Here is a 24729-nt window from a genome sequence, read left to right as displayed (position 1 = left end):
AACTGCTCCAGCTAAGAGTAAAATTGGATGATGAAGAGTAGATTTTTTTTTTTTTTTTTGGATAAATGCTAAATAATACCATCTGCTTGTGGCAGGATAAAAAAACAACTTATACTAGGGTTTAGAAAACTAATACCATGTAAAACTATAGGGTTATAATGGGATGATTTATATTGGCGTAAGTCTATATTTTAGAAGAAAAGGAATGTAAATATTTTGTAATTATTAGAGTCATGTTATAGGAAGGATATTGCACATGTCCTTTATTTTTGTTTCCTTTTGTAATAAAGATTGTATTTACTTTTATTCAAGATTATGAAATACAGAAAAGTTAATCCGTAAAATTCTATTTGGCATCAGAGCTAGGTTTGCCATAACCCTAGAAACTGTAAAACAATATTTTCTTCCGCTGTTGTGTTCGGTTGACTTGTTCCTGCGAAGCTCATTGTAGAAATCGGTCAGGCCGTGTATATTGGATTTGCAGCAATGTGATCTTGTTGCTGCCGTGCGTGGTGTTGTGCTTTTGCAATTGTGTCGTGTATTGGTGTGTTTGTTTTACAATTGATGTTGCTTGTAATCGCGATTCGTAATTGTTGTGATATCTGCCCATGTAAGAGCTACAAACGTGGATTTCTGCTTGATGCCTTATTGCAGCGTGTAAAGTTGTGTTGGTAAAAAAAAAAAAAAAAGGAATTGATGCGGCTGCTTGCTACCTTGGGCAACATGTGAAACCATGTGGTCTTGTCTTTTCCGTGAGTGTTGCTTCAAAGGAAGTAATAGTTGCTGATTGTTTTCGATATAGAGAATTGTCACAACAATATTGTATACTTGTCATCGTGCTTTCCTGCTTCAATTACTGCTTATTGGTATAATTGTTGCATATCAGTAATTATCATGTACTGTAGTCTCATTTGTTATTACAATGACCAATACCGGTTGGATTTTAGATTCCGGTGCAACGGATCATATGATGTATGATAGAACTTTGTTTCAGTCTATGAAAGATCCTCATAGGAAGTTGTGGCAACTGCCAATGGTACTACTGTTGCTGTTGTTGGAGCGGGAACAATGTCTCTTACACCCTCTCTTCCTTTACATAATTGTTTATTGGTTCCTTCATTGTCCTATCACTTATTATATGTACCTCAAGTCACTGAACAATTAGATTGTGTTGTATTAATATATCCTTCATTTTGCTTGCTTCAGGATATTCAGACAAAGGAGATCATTGGGCATGGCACTAAGAAGGATGGACTATATTATGTGGATGACGTGGTTCCTGGAAGAGCTAATTTGGTTTATGCGTCACATAATAGTAATCTACAAAAGGTATTGTTATTGCATCGTCGTTTGGGGCATGCATCGTTTGGTTATTTGAAACATATATTACCTGATCTGTTCAGTGGTATTGAAGACTTAGAATTGAAATGTGACATATGTATTTTAGCCAAAAGTCATTGTGCTTCATTCCCTCCAAGTATGAATAAAAGATCTTCTCCGTTTGCGCTAGTACACTCTAATGTGTTGGGGCCTTACCCTGTTAGACCATCTCCAATGGTAACCTAAAACCTAAAAATATTTAGCCCCGAAAATTTAGGTTTTAGCCCAGAAACAACTTTTTTGCTCCAACCCTTCTGGCCTAAAATTTTAGCCCGAGATTATCAAAGAATGAATTACGGCTATTTTTTTTAAATTAACTTTTAAAAAAAAAAAAAATTATGTAAACTATTCTAAATTAATTATATGAACATTTAAACCTAAAATATTTAAATTCCGATAAATTTTGAAAAATCACTAAATCAATACATAAAAATCATGATAAACCACATAAACTTAATACAAATGACAATTAATAAACCACATAAACTTAAAAAAAAAAAAAAAAAAAAAAAAAAAAAAAAAAAAAAGAAGACAATTAATAAACCACATAAGTTTAATACAATCGAAAACTCATAAACTTAATAATGATATCCACCATCTTGACTTGGTGATGGACTTGGGTGGTAGTCTTGAGATGAATCATCATCTTGAAATATACTCCTTGAGGCATTCCTTTGTAAAATGTCATTTTGCTTACCAAGTATTTATTCCTCTCTGGAGTGTATTTGTCGAGGTTCTCCATCATCAAATTAATTTCGAACCTTTCTTGCTCCCTATCCCCTTGTTCCTTCATGGCCAAACGCATTTGGGCCGATTCTTCTTGCTAAGAGATATTGTTTTCATTCATTCTTACCATTTCGCTAGCAAATTGTGAACGTATCAGATCTTGAGACTTCATTTTGCTTATCTCTACCCTGAGGGCCTTGTAAAAGAAGAAGTTGGGGTCATTTGTTCGACACCTTCATTGTCGGTTAAATTCACACCTTCATTGACATCATTTGGAGGTGGGGCTTCGCTATGAAATAATCTTCCACATTGTTGGTTCGCATCGGTTCCCCACCTCGGACAATCCTTGAGGATGTTCCAAGCATGATGCAACTTAAAAGCTTGATTTTTTGGTGTAGTTCTTATCTTGTAAATTGCCATTGCTTTGTCACCCTATACAACAAATACATAAAAACAATTAGTTGCAAAATACTATTATGTACATGACAACTAAAATATCAACAAAGAAACTCACAATTTCTGAGGAGCTCCTTCCACTAGGCATGTCAACCGTGGCTCTCTCCAAACTTCCCTTCCACAAAGTGCACGCTTTGTTGATAATCTTCCACCGATCATAAACACCACCAACTTCCCTTCGACCGGCGTTGGAGTTTTCATGGAACTTATCAATGATTTTACCCTACAAAACCTTTCTATTTTGATTCATGCCGATGGCACCATCTTCGCTAATAGAAATCCATGCCAAACATAAAGCAATATCTTCGTCAAAAGTCCAATTAAGACCTCTAACATGCTCTTTTGCCATCTTGAAAAATTTGGAAATGAGAAGAAATGGTAGAAAGAAAAATTGGAAGAATTGTAGGAGAAAAGTGAGTTTTGTGTGGATGTTTGAACAAATACATAGGTATTTATAGAGTTTTTGGTCGAATTTTAAGTAAAATAATTTTTTTTAATTATTTTAGCCGTTGGATTTAAATTTGGACTGTTAGATCTTTTTTTTCTTCTTACCGTTAGATTTGATTATATTCGATCTAAGCCGTTGGATTCAATAAATATATAAATATAAAACTAAAAAAATAATAATTTGAACCTGAACCGTTGGATTAACCAACGATCCATTTAAATCCAGCCGTTGGGCTACATAATTGGCTGACACCAGGGGGACAACCCCACATGGGTGGGCCTGGCTTATCTTTCTCTCCAGTGCGTGCAGGCTGATTTTGCTTTATGGGCGATTGGAAGCTAGGCAATGGGCTTCACAACCCCTGTTTCAATCTCAGTTGGTGGGGCCCATTTTGCTTTGTGGCCTAAAATTGGGCTAGTATTTGGCCTTAGAATAAGTTTTAGGTTTTAGGTTTTAAGTTAATTTTAGGTTATAGGTTGGGGTGGGTTTTTTTGGGTTTGGGGAGGGGGGGAGAGGGGGGAAGGGAAATTTTGGGTTTTAGGTCATTGTTGGAGAAGGTCTTAGTACTACTACAAGAATTAGGTGGTTTGTTACTTTCGCGGATGATTGCATTCGTATGACGTGGTTGTATGTGTTGAAAAATAAACGTGAGGTTTATGATGTGTTTTGTCTGTTTCAACAGATGATTAAAACTCAATATTCCTCTGATATTAAATTTTTACGTTCTAACAATGGTGGAGAGTACATAAATTCTGAGTTATCCCTGTTTCTACAAGATCGTGGAATTATTCATCAAACCACATGTCCGTATACTCCACACCAAAATGGGGTTGCTGAGAGGAAAAATCATCATATCTTGGAAATTACTCGTGCCTTGCTTATTGGTGCGTCTGTGCCTAAACAGTTTTGGCCTGAAGCCGTTACCTACGTTGTGTATGTGATTAATTGTATGCCATCCCGGGTTGTGGACTTTCGTACACCTCTCTAAGTGTTGACAGAATTTGTTCCTATAATGTCCACTAATACTCTCACTTCTCGTGTGTTTAGATGTGGAGCCTATGTTCATATTCACAAGATTCATCGTAGTAAATTAAATCCATGTGCTCTCAGGTGTGTCTTTCTTGGGTTTGCTCCCCAACAAAAAAAGGTATAAGTGATACCACCATGAAACTTGCCATATGTATGTGACCATGGATGTTACTTTCTCGGAATTCGAGTATTTTTATGCTTCGATTCCATCACCTTCTGATCACCAGGGGGAGAATACTAATGGTGATCTTGGGTGGTTGGAGATACCAAACAATGTAATATGTAGCTCAGGGGGATCGTGCGTTGAAAATGAAAATTGTGAAGGTTGTCGGCAAGACACTGCCGAGAATGAAGACAATGAAGACAGTGAGGGCTCTCGGTAACAACCTGCCCTACTGTTTAACTACAGGGCATCGAAACAGTTGATGCTTCTTAGCAATAGTCTGCCGAGTATGATGCAGAATATCGGCAGAAGTCTGCCAAACCAGCAGCTACCAAACCCGTACCCCTCTCTCTCGAGCTCAATCATGCCACCCAATGTGTCTTCTTTGAATATTCCTGAGGTAAGTACAATTGATACTCATGTAACTAATCCGGATAATATTATAAGTACGTATAAGTTGCCGCTAAGGTCAAATCATGGTGTTCCTCTTGATAGGTTTTCTTCTGAAGGAAAAATGAAGTATCCAATGGCTAATTATGTGTCATACTCGTACCTTGCACCGGAACATCAAGCCTGGGTAAATAATGTGGAAACAATCCAAGCACCACCTTTACAATCAAATACAAGGCAAACGGATCAGTAGACAAGTATAAAGCAAGGTTATTAGCAAAGGGTTATACATAAACTTATGGTGTTGATTATCAGGAAACTTTTTCACTAGTAACGAAGATGAATACAGTACGAGTTCTTATTGCTTTAGCTGCAAATTTGAATTGGCCACTGAAATAGTTTGATGTAAAAAATGTTTTTCTTCATGGGCACTTGGAAGAAGAAGTATATATAGATTTTCCTCCAGGGTATAATGCCGAAGGGAAAACCGGAGTATGTAGGTTGTGAAAGTCACTTTACGGGCTTAAGCAATCACCTCTTGCATGGTTTGGTAGATTCACTCAAGTTATGAGGAGGATTGGGTATTATCAAAGTCACTCTGATCACACGTTATTTGTGAAACGGAAAAGTGGCAAAGTGGCGGCCTTAATTATTTAAGTGGATGACATGATAATAATGAGTGATGATTCGGATGAGATGATGAAATTAGAACAAAGTCTTGCCGCTGAATTTAAGATGAAGAATTTGGGAGATTTGAAATATTTCATTGGAGTGGAAGTCGCCCGGTCATCTAGAGGTATTTTCTTGTCTCAACGTAAATATGTTCTGGATTTACTAAAAGAAATAGGCATGCTGAGATGTAAGCCTGTGGACACTCCCATCACAGAGAAACATTATTTGGGGATTTATCCAGATCAGGAACTGGTTGACAAAGGTAGATATCAAAGGCTAGTGGGGAGGCTGATTTATTTGTCTCACACTCGTCCGGATATTGCATATGTCGTAAGTGTGGTTAGTCAGTTTATGCATTTACCAAGTATGGATCATATGGCGGTAGTAATGAGAATCTTGGCATATTTGAAGTCTGCCCCGGGAAAGGGAATTTTGTATGAACATCATGGACATATGAGGATTAAGGGATTTACTGATGGTGATTGGGCAGGTGATGTGACTGACAAACGGTCTAATCTGGGTATTTGACATTTGTTGGAGGTAATTTGGTTACGTGGTTGAGCAAGAAGAAGAATGTGGTGTCACAGTCCTCTGCCGAAACCGAGTATAGGAGTGTGGCACATGGTGTGTGTGAGATCCTTTGGCTACGAAAGTTGCTTTGGGGTCTTGGTTTTAAACAGAATGAGGCGATGAAATTGTATTGTGACAATAAGTCTGCTAGAGCAATAGCTAAGAATTCGGTACAGCATGACAGGACTAAGCATGTTGAGGTTGATAGACATTTTATCAAATAAAAGCTAGAAAAGAAGATTGTGTCAATACCGTTCGTGAACTCAGAGGAACAACTTGCGGATATCCTTACTCATGTCATGTGTAGTAGGAGGTTTGATGACTCACTTATCAAGTTGAGCATGTGTAACATCTATGCTCCAACTTAAGGGGGAGTCTTGGTGTAAGTCTATATTTTAGGAGAAAATGAATGTAAATATTTTGTAATTATTAGAGTCATGTTTTAGGAAGGATATTGTGACCTTTATTTTTGTTTACTTTTGTAACAAGGATTGTATGTACTTTTATTCAGGATTATGGAACACAAAAAAGTTAAGCCGTAAAAGGGTAGGAAAAAGATTCCTTAGCCTATAATAAGAAAGCTAAGTAATTAATTAGTTGATGGTGAGCCTTGGAGCAATAGAAAGGTTGCTCTGTTGTGACTGAAAGATCACGGGTTCGAGTTGTGAAAATGATCTATTTGCAAAGAAAGGGTAAAGTTTGTACGATAAATGTTCTCCCCCTTCCCCCACCCTTTTTCAAAGTGGAAAGCTTTGTTGGCTTGGAACACCTATCTTGATTATATCTCTCTTGTCCTATCCACCCTTATTAGTAGGCGAAATTCAGTGGCTTTATACATGCCACCTCTTTTTTGGTTCTTATGAAAAAGGTTTTTGTTAAGGATGGGGTTGTTCCTGTGTCCATATTTTATGCCAAATAATTTGACAAAATAAGATACTTATATTAATTAACTCCCAATATCCACAACAAAACAGGCTAAGATACTTATATTAATTAACTTCCATAATCCACAACAAAACAAGCTAAGAATCAATTTTATCATTGGTCCATATTGCATGGTAATATAGAATCTTTACGTCGCCAACTAACTACAACATTGAGTTCGCTTACATTTATAATTATATTTTTAGAAAACTTCATTTAATCCTTAAAAAAGATGAGTTTTAGATTATAACTTTGTGTAAGATTAAAATCTAATTTTAGTCCCTAGTACATTTAATCATCTTATTTATTAGTTATATTTTGATGTTTTATTTATCTTTTTCATTCCTATTTAATGTATTAATTACATTGAAATTTAATTTTCATTTCATTTATCATAATATTTTAATGTCTACATTTAGGCAACTAATTTTTTTTTATTTTTATAATATATAGTCCGATAACAATTTTGTATGTTCTTCATCTATACAAACATATACATGCATTTCCGTACATACATTTTGGTATACGCATTTGAGTTTATTTATTTATTTTAATACAACGATATATTTTACACTAAGGCGAGGAGGGTTCGGCTAAGCTACACAATAGACAACTTAATTTGGTATCGAATTCACCATCTACGAGATTCGAACCTAATCCCTCTCATTTGAGTATTGACTTTCAGGTACATTAATTCAATATACTATATTTCGATACATACATTTTGGTACGTACATTTTGGTATTGACATTTTGTTACATTAATCGGTACATACATTTCAGTACATATATTTCGGTACGTACATTTCGGTACTATATTTTGGTACATACATTTCGGTACATATATTTCGGTACATAAATTTCGGTATTGATATTTAGGTACATTAATTCAATATAATACATTTTAGTACATATATTTAGGTTCATTATAATATATTTTGGTACAATTATGTAGGTACAAAAAAGTCAATTATATATATTTCGGCACAGTACAATCATGTATTTATATATTTTGTATCACCAAATTTCTTTTAATATTTTCTCATTTATGTTCATTAATAATTAAAGAACTAAATATGTGGCATATTAATAAAATTAAAATTTTAAATGGAGAGATTAAATAAAAATGCACATTAAATAACAAAAATTGAATATAAATTTTGATAAAAGTACACTTCAAGGGATTAAATTGAATATGTGATCTAGCACCAGATTTTTTTAAAATTTTTTAATCTTTTGCAACGACTAATGTTCAAAAACCCCTTATATTTTCTAGAATTGTGGTTTGCATGTATTTTATGGTTCTCTTATAACAAAATAAATGAAGGGCATGAGCTATAATGAAAGGTTCTATTTAACTTATTTATGTGTTTGCTTACGTACAATAGCATCTTAGGCGGAATCCTAATTGTAACTGGGTTATATAATGATGATGATGATGATGATTCAATTTCCACAATCACCCACCAAGAGGGTCCCAAGACCCGATCTGTTCCATCCAATCCGTCAACGTGACTGTCATAGAGATGCTGGTCCTAGTGAGCTTTCAATCTCACTTGCTGCTATGGATACACAAATTAAGAAAAGATTAATATTTTTTCCAAAAAATAAATCAATAATGAAGGGATTGAAAAAGAGGAAAGGTGTTTCCAAATGTGTAGTTATTTATGCCTGCCTCTGGGTTAAAGGAGGAACTCCTTTTTGAAAACTTACCTGATGCAAAGCCAGTGTAGAATGTGAACTTTATGAGATCATTTTCCTGTAATGATTTGTGTAATTGGGTCCTTACATTTAATCACACCTTTAGGTTTAGTCTAAGGAAGGCTTTAATACGCGATAGGTGAGAATCCTGCCGAATAGTTACGAATGCATTCACACATTTAAAGAGTTGATTATGTCTCTCTGCACTAAAAAAGAGCCAACATCGGAAGGTTTTAAAAAGAAGGGGCATTTAGAATTAGATGCCTCATTGTGCTATTTGTTAGATTAAACATCTATAGCTTTTAAATTTTTTATTAAACATTTTATTAATTCAAAATTACACAATTTTTCATTATATATAATGTACCAATTAATTAATAATTATTATATTAATATTCCAAATCTCCTAAAATCTAGTAGACATATGTTTTAAAAATCTAAGAACTATTCAAATTTGATCTATTTCTACTTCTAACGTGATATATATTTCTGCCATTTTCTTCCACGACCATTCAACAATCTTTTCGTGCCATTTCTTTGCTCAGGTCAGTTTACACTCTTCCGTTCTCCCTTGTCAGTTATATTCATTTCCTTTGTATTTTCATTTTATGCACCTCTTTATTTGAGTATCCGTACCATGGTACATTTGGGAAAAAGATTATAGTGGTACATGGTATTAGGTATGTTTCAATTTAGCATTGTACATTTGAGGATCCTTACCATGGTACATTTAGCAAATAGAGTCTAGTGGTAGATGTTAAAAGGTAAGTTTCAATTTAGCATTGGTACATTTGTAGCCAATATGTTGGTACGTTTCAATTTGGCATGGGTACATTTTTATAAGTAGTGGTACATTTCAATTTGGCATTGGTATATTTTAAGCCAATATTGGTTCGTTTCAAATTGGCATAGGTACATTTCTATCAGTATTGGTACGTTTCAATTTGGCATTGATATGTCTCAAACCAATATTAGTACGTTTCAACAGGACATGGGTACAATTCAAATTAGGCATATGGATAGACGGAGAAACACACATTAACCATATATGCAATCCTCTTCTTTATGGAACCTCCTCTTTGTTCTTCATGAATCCATTTTGAGAGACTCCTTATTTGGGAAAGAAATCAAGATATTTTTTTTCTTCCAAAGAATCAAGATGTTTGTAGTGTTCAAATGGCATAGTAATCGTAAAGATCACAACATGCAAAGGAAGAGTTCTTCTTTCAACACTAAATGAAACAATGATGGATTCTTCTCCATCAGAAAATCCTGAATGCTCTACTTGAACCAATATTTTTATGGTTACACCATTCCTTAAAGCAGCATAACCGATTATTAGGTATACTTGTTGAACCATGAAACGTACCTCAAGTTTTGCAAATCTCTGTTGGAGATAAACAGCATGAGGTACAGATAATATACAAGTGAAAGTGAGCTGTAACAAAAAAAATAAAAATAAAATAAAAAAATTGTTCAAAATTCAGGAGATAATATTGATGATTTAATAGTTAATATCCATTAATAATCCCTTAAAAGGGACAGATACTTTTGATGATTTAATAGTTAATATATCCCTTAAAAAGGGGCATAAATTCTGACACGTAAAAAAAAAAAACTGCATCGACTAAAAGATAAAGTGGGAAATCAACATATAATATTTTTCATTTAAAAGAAATAAACTAATGATATGTAAATAAAAAAAAAATTAAATGCTTAGGTGGCCATTAGTCCAAGCGTTTTGATCAAATCTTTAAAAGACACAAAAGTTTAATTAAAAAAAATGTAGAAAAAGAGCGGGGCATTCTAAGCATTTCTTATCCCATAGGTAGCTAGACCAGCTAAAATGATGTAGTTTCGTCCTATTTCATTGTGTAATATAATCTATAAGGTGATATAAAAAATAAGAGAGTATCCTTAGCATTTCTTTAAAAAAATGAGAAGCCGGCTTAAGAGATTAGGTTTTGGGATTCTGAAATAGAGATTAGGGGTGGAAATTTTCCCCTTTAATTCGCTAAATTTAATTAGGGTTTGGGATTCTGAAATAGAGATTAGGTTTCAAATTAGGGTTTTTTAAATTGGGGTTTTAATTAGGATTTTGATTTGGGAATTCTCAAGTAGAAGCACCTTTTTGTTTATAGATGTATTAACTAACTGTTTTTGTTGTATCGTTGATTGAACATTGTTTGGAAATTGAGAAAATCTTTTCAGACCAAGTAGCAATAATTTATGATGGTTAATTATTAATTATATTTCGTGGGTAACGTAATATGTTCTGACTTTTTAGTGACTAATGGAATATTATTGCTGGTGTAAAACATTGGTCTACACTAAACAGTTTGATTCAAATCTGTTTTGTAGGAATTTTCTTATTTAAACTTTCAAGGGGACAAGGTGCAAGAGTCGCCTAGCTATCAAAAGTTTTTCCCTCAAAGTGGTACTGTATTAGCAAGAACTAGGATCTTGATTTTTAGTAGCTTTGTCACAGCTTTAAGACGGTTAAGCAGAAAGAAATAAAATTTTGTTCGATTGATTGATTTAGCTCGGCTTTGATTTTTAGGAAAACTAATGAAAATGGCTTGCAAACTTTGAGTTTTAACGATAAGGACAAAATAAATGGTAAAATGAATAGTACAAGAATTGATTTTTTAGTGTAAAAATATGATTTTTCGTTAAAATGAATAATACCTGGAGTTTTTCGTTAAAGTTTTTTTTCGTTGGTTTTATACCAAGTAATAATATTCTGACTTCCACATACCTAGGCTTCAAAACTATTGCTCTTGCATTTAACACTTTTACTTTGGTTTTTTCTCTTTTATAAGCAGAAAGAACTACTTTAACTTAGATGTGGATGAGGGAAGGTGGTTCATATATATATATATATATATATATATATATATATATATATATATTTTTTTTTTTTTATCTTGTAAACTTTAACATCGGATTTTGTTGGAACCAAATTTGCACATCACCGTGTTTAGTGGAGGTGTGCAAACTCGACTATCTGTAAAATAGTAAACAACCCAATTGACACTATAGGGGTACAACCAAAAGCTCTCCGACGGTCAAATTAGTAACAACCTAAAACTCAAGTAATTGGTAAGAGAATAAGCAAAGTACGTAAATCCCACTAAAAATTGTTTATCTCGTCATCATTCTGTCTCATCTTTTACCAAGTAATTAGGTAAACATGCCCTCAAACTATAAGTACTACCTTTCCACCTAGCTGTAATGGCCACTTATCTCTCTCTTCGGCAGTGGTCACATTATACATTTATCTGAATTACTATCATAACACATTAGATAAGAAGATTTAGGAAACCATTGAGGAGGATATATATACGCATTTACCTGATTATGCACGTCTTCTAAATTAAACTCCAAAAGCTATCTTTATATGGGCACCAGAGACAACGTGAAAAAAGAAAGAAAAACCCCCAGTTCAAGTTATTATCGTTCACTAGTTTAAATTGAATCTTATAGATGAAGACCATCCAAATTTGACAGAAGGGTATTCAAATTATTATTTGTCTCTGGAAAGGTTTTTCCAAATTAAATTAACGCAAGTTAAGAAACCTTCTCAATTATTACGATTGGAAAATGGACGAGTTGAAAATTCATCCAACACAAAAATTTATGAAATCATCTTGTATTTCGAACATACTAAAAATTTTCTCTTATAAAAAACTTTAATATGATACTACGAAAAAATATAAAGTTATTACACAACGTAGAAATAACCGTGACCGTCAGTGTAACACACGCGCAATCTTTGACAAGGAATTCACTTTGCATGGTTCTTTCAACAGTACAAGTGGGTCCAACACTGGCATCTGCCACATAATTCACCCTTATAACACAGCGCTAGCCGGCTAGTTTTCACGACTCCAATACTCTCATTTCGGAAACTTAATAGTGGTCCGACACTTAATATTGTACCCTATCCTCAATATACACGCGCAATCTTTAGTAAGGAATTCACTTTGCATGGTTTTTATTGAGGATCATATAATGCACCCTATCCTTAGTATTGTACTTTTTCCTAATACTACAATGAATATCGTACATTTTCTCAAAAACAATATAAGTGGTCTGACACTGGAAATGTATATAAATAATTACCGGATGTTATGCTTCCTCAGCGCTAACTAGCTAGTTCTCACAACTCCAATTCCTCTCTTTTCGGAAACGTGGAAAGGATTTGAAACTCGGTTGGGTTAGCAGGATATCTTAGAGAGAGAGAGAGATACGATGGGGCAGAAACAGATGTGTTGCAGTACTAGTATAGTGCAAGGGTTGAAGCCAGTGATGATGATGCTGGTGGTTCAGGCGGCATATGTAGGGATGAATATATCTTACAAACTGGTAGCAGAGGTTGGAATGAATTTCACCATCCTTGTTGCCTACCGTAACATGTTTTCTGCAGCCCTTATGCTTTCTTTTGCCCTTATATTTGAAAGGTTCGTCAATGATCATGATCTCTTCGAAATTGATATATGATAATATGCTCTCTCTCTCTCTCTCTCTCTCTCTCTCTCTCTCTCTCTCTCTCTCTCTCTCTCTCTCTCTCTCTCTCTCTCCTCATTTCATTTAGCTAACTCTTGTTATTTAACTTATAAAATAACAGGAACAGGCCCAAACTTACCCTGGGTATCCTGTTTCAAGGTTTTATCTCCGGATTATTGGTCTGAGACATATCAATGCCAAATTGAAACGTACCAATACTGATAGAAATGTACCTATGCCAATTTGAAACGAACCAATATTGGCTTAAAATATACCAATGCCAAATTGAAATGTACCACTACTTATAAAAATGTACCCATGCCAAATTGAAACGTACCAACATATTGGCTACAAATGTACCAATGCTAAATTGAAACTTACCTTTTAACATCTACCACTAGACTCTATTTTCTAAATGTACCATGGTAAGGATCCTCAAATGTACAATGCTAAATTGAAACATACCTAATACCATGTACCACTATAATCTTTTTCCCAAATGTACCATGGTACGGATACTCAAATAAGAGGTGCATAAAATGAAAATACAAAGGAAATGAATATAACTGACAAGGGAGAACGGAAGAGTGTAAACTGACCTGAGCAAAGAAATGGCACGAAAAGATTGTTGAATGGTCGTGGAAGAAAATGGCAGAAATATATATCACGTTAGAAGTAGAAATAGATCAAATTTGAATAGTTCTTAGATTTTTAAAACATATGTCTACTAGATTTTAGGAGATTTGGAATATTAATATAATAATTATTAATTAATTGGTACATTATATATAATGAAAAATTGTGTAATTTTGAATTAATAAAATGTTTAATAAAAAATTTAAAAGCTATAGATGTTTAATCTAACAAATAGCACAATGAGGCATCTAATTCTAAATGCCCCTTCTTTTTAAAACCTTCCGATGTTGGCTCTTTTTTAGTGCAGAGAGACGTAATCAACTCTTTAAATGTGTGAATGCATTCATAACTATTCGGCAGGATTCTCACCTATCGCGTATTAAAGCCTTCCTTAGACTAAACCTAAAGGTGTGATTAAATGTAAGGACCCAATTACACAAAGCATTACAGGAAAATGATCTCATAAAGTTCACATTCTACACTGGCTTTGCATCAGGTAAGTTTTCAAAAAGGAGTTCCTCCTTTAACCCAGAGGCAGGCATATATAACTACACATTTGGAAACACCTTTCCACTTTTTCAATCCCTTCATTATTGATTTATTTTTTGGAAAAAAATATTAATCTTTTCTTAATTTGTGTATCCATAGCAGCAAGTGAGATTGAAAGCTCACTAGGACCAGCATCTCTATGACAGTCACGTTGACGGATTGGATGGAACAGATCGGGTCTTGGGACCCTCTTGGTGGGTGATTGTGGAAATTGAATCATCATCATCATCATCATCATTATATAACCCAGTTACAATTAGGATTCCGCCTAAGATGCTATTGTACGTAAGCAAACACATAAATAAGTTAAATAGAACCTTTCATTATAGCTCATGCCCTTCATTTATTTTGTTATAAGAGAACCATAAAATACATGCAAACCACAATTCTAGAAAATATAAGGGGTATTTGAACATTAGTCGTTGCAAAAGATTAAAAAATTTTAAAAAAATCTGGTGCTAGATCACATATTCAATTTAATCCCTTGAAATGTACTTTTATCAAAATTTATATTCAATTTTTGTTATTTAATGTGCATTTTTATTTAATCTCTCCATTTAAGATTTTAATTTTATTAATATGCCACATATTTAGTTCTTTAATTATTAATGAACATAAATGAGAAAATATTAAAAGAAATTTGGTGATACAAAATATATAAATACATGATTGTACTGTGCCGAAATATATATAATTGACTTTTTTGTACCTACATAATTGTACCAAAATATATTATAATAAACCTAAATATATGTACTAAAATGTATTATATTGAATTAATGTACCTAAATATCAATACCGAAATGTATGTACCGAAATATATGTACCGAAATGTATGTACCAAAATATAGTACCGAAATGTACGTACCGAAATATATGTACTGAAATGTATGTACCGATTAATGTAACAAAATGTCAATACCAAAATGTACGTACCAAAATGTATGTATCGAAATATAGTATATTGAATTAATGTACCTGAAAGTCAATACTCAAATGAGAGGGATTAGGTTCGAATCTCGTAGATGGTGAATTCGATACCAAATTAAGTTGTCTATTGTGTAGCTTAGCCGAACCCTCCTCGTCTTAGTGTAAAATATATCGATGTATTAAAATAAATAAATAAACTCAAATGCGTATACCAAAATGTATGTACGGAAATGCATGTATATGTTTGTATAGATGAAGAACATACAAAATTGTTATCGGACTATATATTATAAAAATAAAAATAAATTAGTTGCCTAAATGTAGACATTAAAATATTATGATAAATGAAATGAAAATTAAATTTCAATGTAATTAATACATTAAATAGGAATAAAAAGATAAATAAAACATCAAAATATAACTAATAAATGAGATGATTAAATGTACTAGGGACTAAAATTGGATTTTAATCTTACACAAAGTTATAATCTAAAACTCATCTTTTTTAAGGATTAAATGAAGTTTTCTAAAAATATAATTATAAATGTAAGCGAACTCAATGTTGTAGTTAGTTGGCGACGTAAAGATTCTATATTACCATGCAATATGGACCAATGATAAAATTGATTCTTAGCTTGTTTTGTTGTGGATTATGGAAGTTAATTAATATAAGTATCTTAGCCTGTTTTGTTGTGGATATTGGGAGTTAATTAATATAAGTATCTTATTTTGTCAAATTATTTGGCATAAAATATGGACACAGGAACAACCCCATCCTTAACAAAAACCTTTTTCATAAGAACCAAAAAAGAGGTGGCATGTATAAAGCCACTGAATTTCGCCTACTAATAAGGGTGGATAGGACAAGAGAGATATAATCAAGATAGGTGTTCCAAGCCAACAAAGCTTTCCACTTTGAAAAAGGGTGGGGGAAGGGGGAGAACATTTATCGTACAAACTTTATCCTTTCTTTGCAAAGAGATCATTTTCACAACTCGAACCCGTGATCTTTCAGTCACAACAGAGCAACCTTTCTATTGCTCCAAGGCTCACCATCAACTAATTAATTACTTAGCTTTCTTATTATCGGCTAAGGAATCTTTTTCCTACCCTTTTACGGCTTAACTTTTTTGTGTTCCATAATCCTAAATAAAAGTACATACAATCATTGTTACAAAAGGAAACAAAAATAAAGGTCACAATATCCTTCCTAAAACATGACTCTAATAATTACAAAATATTTACATTCATTTTCTCCTAAAATATAGACTTACACCAATACTCCCCCTCAAGTTGGAGCATAGATGTTACACATGCTCAACTTGATAAGTGAGTCATCAAACCTCCTACTACACATGACATGAGTAAGGATATCCGCAAGTTGTTCCTCTGAGTTCACGAACGGTATTGACACAATCTTCTTTTCTAGCTTTTATTTGATAAAATGTCTATCAACCTCAACATGCTTAGTCCTGTCATGTTGTACCGAATTCTTAGCTATTGCTCTAGCAGACTTATTGTCACAATACAATTTCATCGCCTCCTTCTATTTAAAACCAAGACCCCAAAGCAACTTTCGTAGCCAAAGGATCTCACACACACCATGTGCCACACTCCTATACTCGGTTTCGGCAGAGGACCGTGACACCACATTCTTCTTCTTGCTCAACCACGAAACCAAATTACCTCCAACAAATGTCAAATACCCAGATGTAGACCGTTTGTCATTCACATCGCATGCCCAATCACCATCAGTAAATCCCTTAATCCTCATATGTCCATGATGTTCATACAAAATTCCCTTTCCCGGGGCAGACTTCAAATATGCCAAGATTCTCATTACTACCGCCATATGATCCATACTTGGTGAGTGCATAAACTGACTAACCACACTTACGACATAGGCAATATCCGGACGAGTGTGAGACAAATAAATCAGCCTCCCCACTAGCCTTTGATATCTACCTTTGTCAACCAGTTCCTGATATGGATAAATCCCCAAATAATGTTTCTCTGTGATGGGAGTGTCCACAGGCTTACATCTCAGCATGCCTATTTCCTTTAGTAAATCCAGAACATATTTACGTTGAGACAAGAAAATACCTCTAGATGACCGGGCAACTTCCACTCCAAGGAAATATTTCAAATCTCCCAAATTCTTCATCTTAAATTCAGCGGCAAGACTTTGTTCTAATTTCATCATCTCCTCCGAATCATCACTCATTATTATCATGTCATCCACATAAATAATTAAGGCCGCCACTTTGCCACTTTTCCGTTTCACAAATAACATGTGATCAGAGTGACTTTGATAATACCCAATCCTCCTCATAACTTGAGTGAATCTACCAAACCATGCAAGAGGTGATTGCTTAAGCCCGTAAAGTGACTTTCACAGTAGCATCTCTTTTGCACTGTGGCTGATATTTCAGGTTATTAATAAATTAATATATATAATAGTAACCAGCCATGCATTCATAAATTAATCCGTATGATTTGTTTAACATTGTGTTGTAATATTAACTTGGTGTATATACAATACAGAAGAAAATGACTAGGGATTACCCTTGCCAGTACTCAAGTACGGCCCTGATGTCTATCATGGCATCAATGCAGTCCACTGTGTTTGCCCTCTGCAGGGAGAGGGACTGGAGTCAGTGGAAGTTGGGCTGGGACATCAAACTTTTCACGGCAGTGTATTCGGTAATATGACTGACTAAGCTCTTTGCACCATCTGTATTTAGCTTAGCATGCCCTGCCTTATCTGTATTTAGCCATAAGCAATTTTCTGCTGCCGAATCCTTGTGAGCTACAGTTTCTCCATATCCTGCCTTATCTCTGTATTTAGCTTAGCATCCTCAGTTTGTCAAGACTATAGGTTGAGCTGTTCCACACCTGTGTTTTCTATGATGTAGGGAGTCATTACTTCGGGATTGGTTCTTACTCTGACCGCATGGTGTGTGCGCATGCGAGGGCCTTTGTTTGTGGCTATTTTCAACCCTCTTGGCCTTCTGCTGGTGGGCTTAGCTGCGACGTTGTTGTTAGATGAGAAGTTACACTTAGGAAGGTAATTTACTTTGGTCTTTTTTCTGGTTAAATTATAAGGGAGAAAAAAAACAGAAAACTGCATGAGAAATATTTCTAATATCTCTGTTATGCCCTGCAGCATATTAGGAGGGGTTTTTATCATCTGTGGGTTATATATGGTTTTGTGGAGTAAAAGAGAGGAACTGAAGACGATGACAGAACAGCCACCATCAGTACTTGAAGAGTCCCATTCATCGCCAGTGAGCAGTGAGAGTACTTGTGATGAAATCAGTTAGTTTTTTTTTTGTTAAGTGTGATTATGTTAGTTGGTTTTCCATTAAGAGAGGTTATGTTAGTTTTGTGTTAAGAGAGATTCTGTAGCAACTCTTGGACAAAAGTTTGTAATGCTCATTCAGTTGAGCTTAACGTGGATGATAAACAACTCTTGCTCCTCTACAATCCTTCATTTCTTTTCTTCTGTTGTTCATCTGCTTTTCTAAAGCTTCCACCTCTACTCCTCCTATTCAATTCAAGACACGTGTTCTCTAAAGCTTGCACCTCTACTACTCCTAGACCCTTGGTGGCCGAACCGAAAAGTATAAACCGAATACCGAACCGATCCCTTTTCGGGACTACATTTCTAAAACCAAACTGAAATAAAATTTGGTATTCCCGATTCCAGTATTCTCGAATTTGTTTTGAATTTTTCAGTACGATTTTGTAAACTGCGGTGGTAGCGATGGCTGATTCGTTGTGGTGGTGATGATGGCGGAAAGGAGGGTCGAGAGGGAGGTGAGTAAAAGGAGAGGAGATAAAGGGTAAGTCGAGCCGGTGGCGATGAAATGGTATAAAAGGAAAAGATGGTTGGCGGCTTGTGTCTTAATTAGTCCTAGCCTTTCTGCACGCGCTTTGTGCATGCGAAAGGCTTTTTTTATATCACGGCGCGTAACGCGCGGCATTCAGTTTTTTTTTTTTCCATTCACATCTATGCATACGTAAGGACATCTTTACTACAAAAAAAATTCATACGTGTTCTTTATGCCTTGCCATGCGAAATGCCTTTTTTACATCACTGCGTGCTACGCGTACGTAGCATACATAGTTCTTTTTTTCGTTCCACAATTGTGCATGCATAAAGACATCTTTACCATAAAAACTTCAAAAGGCATACAAATTTCGTTTGAAAAAGCTTGGTTATGGTTCGTTATAACATCAATTCATATTTTTTTGTAATCCAATTATTCAACCAATTTAAGGTTGTCAATAGAAGGTTGTTGACTGAAGTCAACTGGGGAAGAAAAACTAATTAGATTTTATAAGACAAATATCAGTACACTGCAATATTCACCACATTGATTTTTGTTTTGTTTAGTGAGATGAATAAGTCAAACAAAAACATTAGAGTTGGAAGTCCATACTCACTCCGAAACCCACTAATTGACCTTACGAATATGAAATGTTGGCTAATTCTACAGATTTCCAAAATGCCATTGGGCTTGTTGACTTCTGAGGATGTTAATCCACACATATATGTTTAGAAATTCACCACTTATGATAAACAAATACCTGCATACTTGAAAAACACCAAAGGAACAAACATAGATTCAACAATTGAGCACTAATTGAAGAAGAAATTGGTCCAGTTAGAGAGAATCACCATTCTTAAACCGAATTGCGGATGTTTGCCCTGCTTTTTCATCGTACTCTTTGTTTGGCTCTTTTATAACTTCAATCAATGAACCTCCTCCTGATCCAAAAAAGAAAGATTTTTTTTACTCAAAAAACAAAAACAATCGCTTAATTCGGAGTAGTAACCTGGAGAAAACAGAGTCATAAGTGTTGTGCTAAAACAAATGACAAATGTTTAGGGCCTGTTTGGTATCCTATTTGAAAATTTTTATCATTTCTCAAAACATTTTTTAAGAACATTTCTTGAAAACAATTTTCTTTAAGACTCAAAAACTTGATTGGTTTGCAATTTAAAATTTTTAAATCTTACGACTTAAAGTAGAACAAAGAGATCTAAAAAGACGGGGGGTTGCAAGAGAGGTAGAAAGAGAAGAGAAGAGGAAAGAAAGTAAGAGATGATTGAAGGAAAAAAGAAAGAAGAAAGAGGATCGGACGAGATAGAGAGGAAGATCAGTGAGAAAAAGAACCTAAAAAATGAAGAGAGCAGGTTGGAGGAGAGACAAAAAAGGTAAAAAAAAAGAAAAAAAATGAGGAGAGAGAAAGAAGAAAAGAAAGAGATAGATTTGAATGAGGGAGAGAAAAGAAATGAGCGAGTTTAAGTTTAAAAACTCTAAAAACCTACTTTTTATGTTTTCATAAAATAGACTATATTTTTGAGTTAATCTTGAATTCAGTTTTTGAAAATAGTCTTACCAAACAAGTTTTTAAGACCTAAAACTTGAAAATTGTTTTTGAGTTTAACCAAAAACGAATTTGAACCATATTATTACTAGCCAATTGTGAGGCTAATCTCACCCCCTCAAGCCCCTCCCTCCCCTTAGTATAGATATTATATTTTGTTCAAAATAATAATAATCCGTCTCATTTCTTTTTCTAGAGTTAAACCCAATGACTAGAATCCAACTAAGCAAATTTTTATTTATGGCTTAGTGACTCATATTGTTACATCCCATATCGTCCAGAGGAGTGGATTTTATAAACCTTATATGTATATTCTCATATCTACCTAACACGAGGCTTTTTGGGAGCTCACTGGCTTCAGGTTCCGTAGGAACTCTGAAGTTAAGCGAGCAGCACGCGAGAGCAATCCAATGATGAGTGACCCACTGGGAAGTTCTCGTGCGAGTTCCCAGAAACAAAACCGTGAGAGTGTGGCAGGGGCCCAAAGCGGACTATATACGATGGCGTCGAGCCCGGATTGTGGTGGGGCCTGGGCCGGGATGTGACACATATTCTATAAACTTTTCATCCTAAAATGCCCCTCATTATTTTAAAACAAATTTGGTGGAATATATTGCAAATCTGGTAACGATTTCATAAATGGTGTTTAAAATTTTTAATTGATTGGTATGTATAATCTCATCCTGTGGGATGATAGGTCCAGTTTTTTTCCCCTTTTTCTTCTAACAAATTTCAAATTTTATAATTGATTTTTTTTTAAGACAATACTACACGTTGCTGCTCTTTTTAACATGTTCTTGCTCTTTACATATGTTTGTGTTTGAAAATTAATTTACTTGTATTTTCTTGCAGCTAGGTAAATTATTGTACAAGCAAATATAGATAAGTTAATATACATTTAAAGGCAGGTGATTAGTATAAATATAATCATAGGTAAATCAATTATATCAAAAGAATGTAGATAAATTATTGAATTTTTAAAATATAGGTAAATTAATCTATATGTGGATATATTATATAGTATAATATATTAGTAGTTATAGATATTATTTATATTTGTAATACGTGGTTTTAAAACAGAAGCTCATTGCTCATGAGTGCTACTAAATTCACCTCATTGTCTTATTTTCCCACCCACTTTATAATTCTATTCACTATAAGAAGTTTAAAAATTAAAATGTTATTTCTTCACCCTTTGTTATTCCTAAAATATCCTCTATTTTATTTAACAAACGATATTATCTATACTAAAGAAGAATTTACAAAGTCAAAGCTAAAGCCTATGCAAGAGATTTGCAATTCAAGTAATTAAGAGCACTCATCATTGTATCTTGTCTTCCATCGAATTTCTCCTTCTTCAACATCTCCTATGAACAAAAAAATAAAAACAACACTCGTCTTCCTATAAATAAATTAATTAAGAAGAAGCTTTTCATTTATAAATAAATTAGCATTTGTCTTCCTATTAATTTCCGTTTCATCTTTCCACAAGATGATGATAGTAGCTAGTATTTACATTTTGGATTTATTTAGCTAATTATTTGTTTTGTGCAATTCATAGACTAAAATGAGTGTGTCATACCCTTGCTATTATTCAAGCACTGCTTTAATGTCAGCAATGGGGTCAATCCAGGCCGTTGGTTTTGCCCTCTGCATGGAGAGGGAGTGGAGCCAATGGATGCTAGGTTGGAACATTAGGCTTCTAACAGCGGCATACTCGGTACGTCACACCCTTCTTTTACTAGCTGTTTATTGTTTTAACATTTTCTTCATCTTTATCTAGAGTACTTGAATTTATAGTCAATTATTAACTAATTTAATCTATCAATATCTATATATTAATAATTGGATCTATCTATATATGTTGGTGACTTTATGCTGTAGGGAATTATGGTCACTGGGCTATGTGCTACATTTATTGCTTTGTGCATAAGCATGAGAGGCTCTTTGTTTGTATCTGTTTTCAACCCTCTTATGTTGGTGTTCATTGCCATCGTTGGGTCTTTGGTATTAGATGAGAAGTTGCATCTTGGAAGGTATGTACGTACTCTTGACTGAAAAACTTGATTTTCACATTCTAACATGGTCATCTGGTATTTTCTCGAATAATAACGGTTTTGTTAATTGATATAGCTCTAATTTATCATTGATTATTCTCTAAAATATGTATATTGTTGAGAATGAATTATACATTAATGAGAAAATGGACCTTACATGATTTGATCCCTCACCATTAATGTGGAACTTTGTCGTCGCATTCTCACTTATATTCTTAAATACACATGTCCTTGCTTGTCTTTGATTTTAATTATTTACGTGGTGTTTGTTTAACTGGAAAATTATAACAGCGTTTTGGGAGCAGTGTTGATAGTGTGTGGCTTATATGCGGTGCTGTGGGGTAAGGGCAAAGAAATAGAGAAGATGAGTAATTCAGTACCGTCGACAAGCTTTCATCATCAGGATTCTGGCTCAATTGAGATTGTGATAATGCCTCCAGATAACAATAAAGGCAACAGCAACAGCATTGAGAGCCGTACAAATAACAACGCTTCAAAGGCTACTAGTTCTGCAGTCAGCATGATTCATTGATTCAAGGAGAGGGGAGGAAAAAGAGGGAGTATGATTCTCTCCCCTCTTTTTTTTTCCTCCTCTTCTCTCCTCTCCTATTTGAACGGTCACGGTTAAATCACGTCAACATCTTATATTAATTTTTTATAGTAAGAGAAAGACAAAATAAGAGAATGTGAGAGGAGGGGATGGAAGGGGATGGAAAGAGGAGGGGAGAGAATCATAGTCCATAAAAGAGACTTTTAAATCGAACTAGGAAAAAACAAGTGATAAAGGCATTTATAATTTAGATTATCTTTGGACGACATTGTATATAAATATTCATATACATGTATGTAGTCCAACATTCTAGCGGATAGGATGTTGAGTTTCTACTCAAGCGTCCCGTGTTTGAAACTCTCTCATCCCTTAAATTAATGTAATAATTTTAAATTCTCCCCACTCTCCATTGCGTATCTTCTAATTAAAAGGCATAACTTGTATTTTATTTTTTTTTATATAGAAAACTTTATTTTAGTATTTAGAAAAGATCATGTTTTCAATAATACCATGTATAAGATGAAAAACTAAAAATAGTCATTTGATTCGTCCACGTCACCTTATATATTATTTTTTTATGAATTTATTGTATTTTTAGTTTGTCTATATTACCCTTAGGGAGAATTGCTTTAGGGAATCAAACATAAAAAAAATTGAAAAGCATTAGGTTTGCAAATCATAACTAACGTATGAGGCTTAATGAGTAATAATGTAAAAATTTTCGGACCTAATAAACTAAAATATAAAAATACAAACCGTACAAATTGACCCTACCTAATGAACTTAAACATTAAACATACAAACCGTAACGATCAATGTACCTAATGAACTAAAACATAAAAATATAAACTATAACAAATTGATCGTATTGAATCTATTAGACCTAATGACCTAAACGTTAGAAAATACAAACTGTATCGATTTGATCGTACTTAATCGATCCCTAAACTATAAAATGTACCTAATTGAAAGCACAAATTGATTGTATTGAAACTATCGGATGTAAACTAGTACAAAGTACCTAATTGTTATTTACAACACATAACCAAACGTATCGAACCAACCGACTGAACCAAACAAAGCAAATCCCCACAAAGGCCTTTCAACAGACACATGGTATGCATCGTAAAGTAATCAAGTCTTTGGCAAGATAATTTTTGGACCTAAATTAGTGCATTTTCCGCCCAATATCATTATGAGAGCTTTCAAAAGTATGACAATGAAACTGGTTATACAATATTCCAAAGTTGAATACGTATCAAAACAAAATAAAAAAATAGGCACATGATGTCATTCTTTTAGACAATGATGATGGATGTTACGCTGATTGTTGATAATGAATTTATGGTTACATTTTTAAAACTTTGATGGTGGAGGTTACATTGTAGACAATAAATATGGCATTCTTGTAAATAGTACTAAAATATATGATTTTGTTATAAGTGATATGTTATGGTGCATTATAATAAAGATCTATTTAGATATATAGAAAACCTTTCATGTTATATTTTAGGCTAAATAGCCAAAATGGTCCTTGAGATTTGCATAACTCATCACTTTGGTCCCTGAGATTTCAAATCAATAGAAGTGGTCCCTGAGAATGGACACCATCCATCATTTTGGTTATTCCGTTAAAAACTCCG

At 34.0% G+C, this 24729-nt stretch overlaps 1 protein-coding gene, 1 long non-coding RNA gene and 1 pseudogene across 2 annotated transcripts; 2 read left to right on the top strand and 1 right to left on the bottom strand.

Moving 5' to 3' along the window:
• LOC137717206 (WAT1-related protein At1g25270-like) overlaps positions 1-23068 on the top strand; it is a 35586-nt pseudogene extending 12518 nt beyond the window's left edge.
• On the top strand, positions 12627-18557 carry LOC148694579 (WAT1-related protein At1g68170-like). The gene is made up of 5 exons (XM_088698981.1): positions 12627-12958; positions 13089-13196; positions 17615-17785; positions 17998-18149; positions 18249-18557. The coding sequence occupies exons 1-5, from the start codon at positions 12713-12715 to the stop codon at positions 18403-18405; spliced, it is 834 nt and encodes a 277-aa protein (XP_088555107.1). The 5' UTR covers positions 12627-12712; the 3' UTR covers positions 18406-18557.
• Positions 19403-20147, bottom strand: LOC148694578 (uncharacterized). Its single transcript, XR_015965764.1, has 2 exons — positions 19767-20147; positions 19403-19675 (listed from the first exon to the last, which is right to left on the bottom strand). It is a non-coding gene; the product is annotated as an uncharacterized LOC148694578 (long non-coding RNA).
• Positions 23069-24729: the final 1661 nt, after the last annotated feature.

The sequence above is a fragment of the Pyrus communis genome, chromosome 8, assembly GCF_041283825.1.
Source record: "Pyrus communis isolate YQ-2024b chromosome 8, ASM4128382v1, whole genome shotgun sequence".
Classification (NCBI taxonomy): Eukaryota; Viridiplantae; Streptophyta; class Magnoliopsida; order Rosales; family Rosaceae; genus Pyrus; species Pyrus communis.
Note: the sequence above shows the minus strand (reverse complement) of the source record. Positions and strands in the feature narration are given on the sequence as shown.

Excerpts from the sequence above, each read along its gene's own strand:
- LOC148694579 (XM_088698981.1), top strand. The coding sequence starts at position 12,713 with ATGGGGCAGAAACAGATGTGTTGCAGTACTAGTATAGTGCAAGGGTTG. Across the intron at positions 13,197-17,614 it reads GTACCAATACTGATAGAAAT|TATACAATACAGAAGAAAAT; the intron begins GTACCTATGCCA and ends TAACTTGGTGTA. Across the intron at positions 17,786-17,997 it reads TTTTCACGGCAGTGTATTCG|GGAGTCATTACTTCGGGATT; the intron begins GTAATATGACTG and ends TCTATGATGTAG.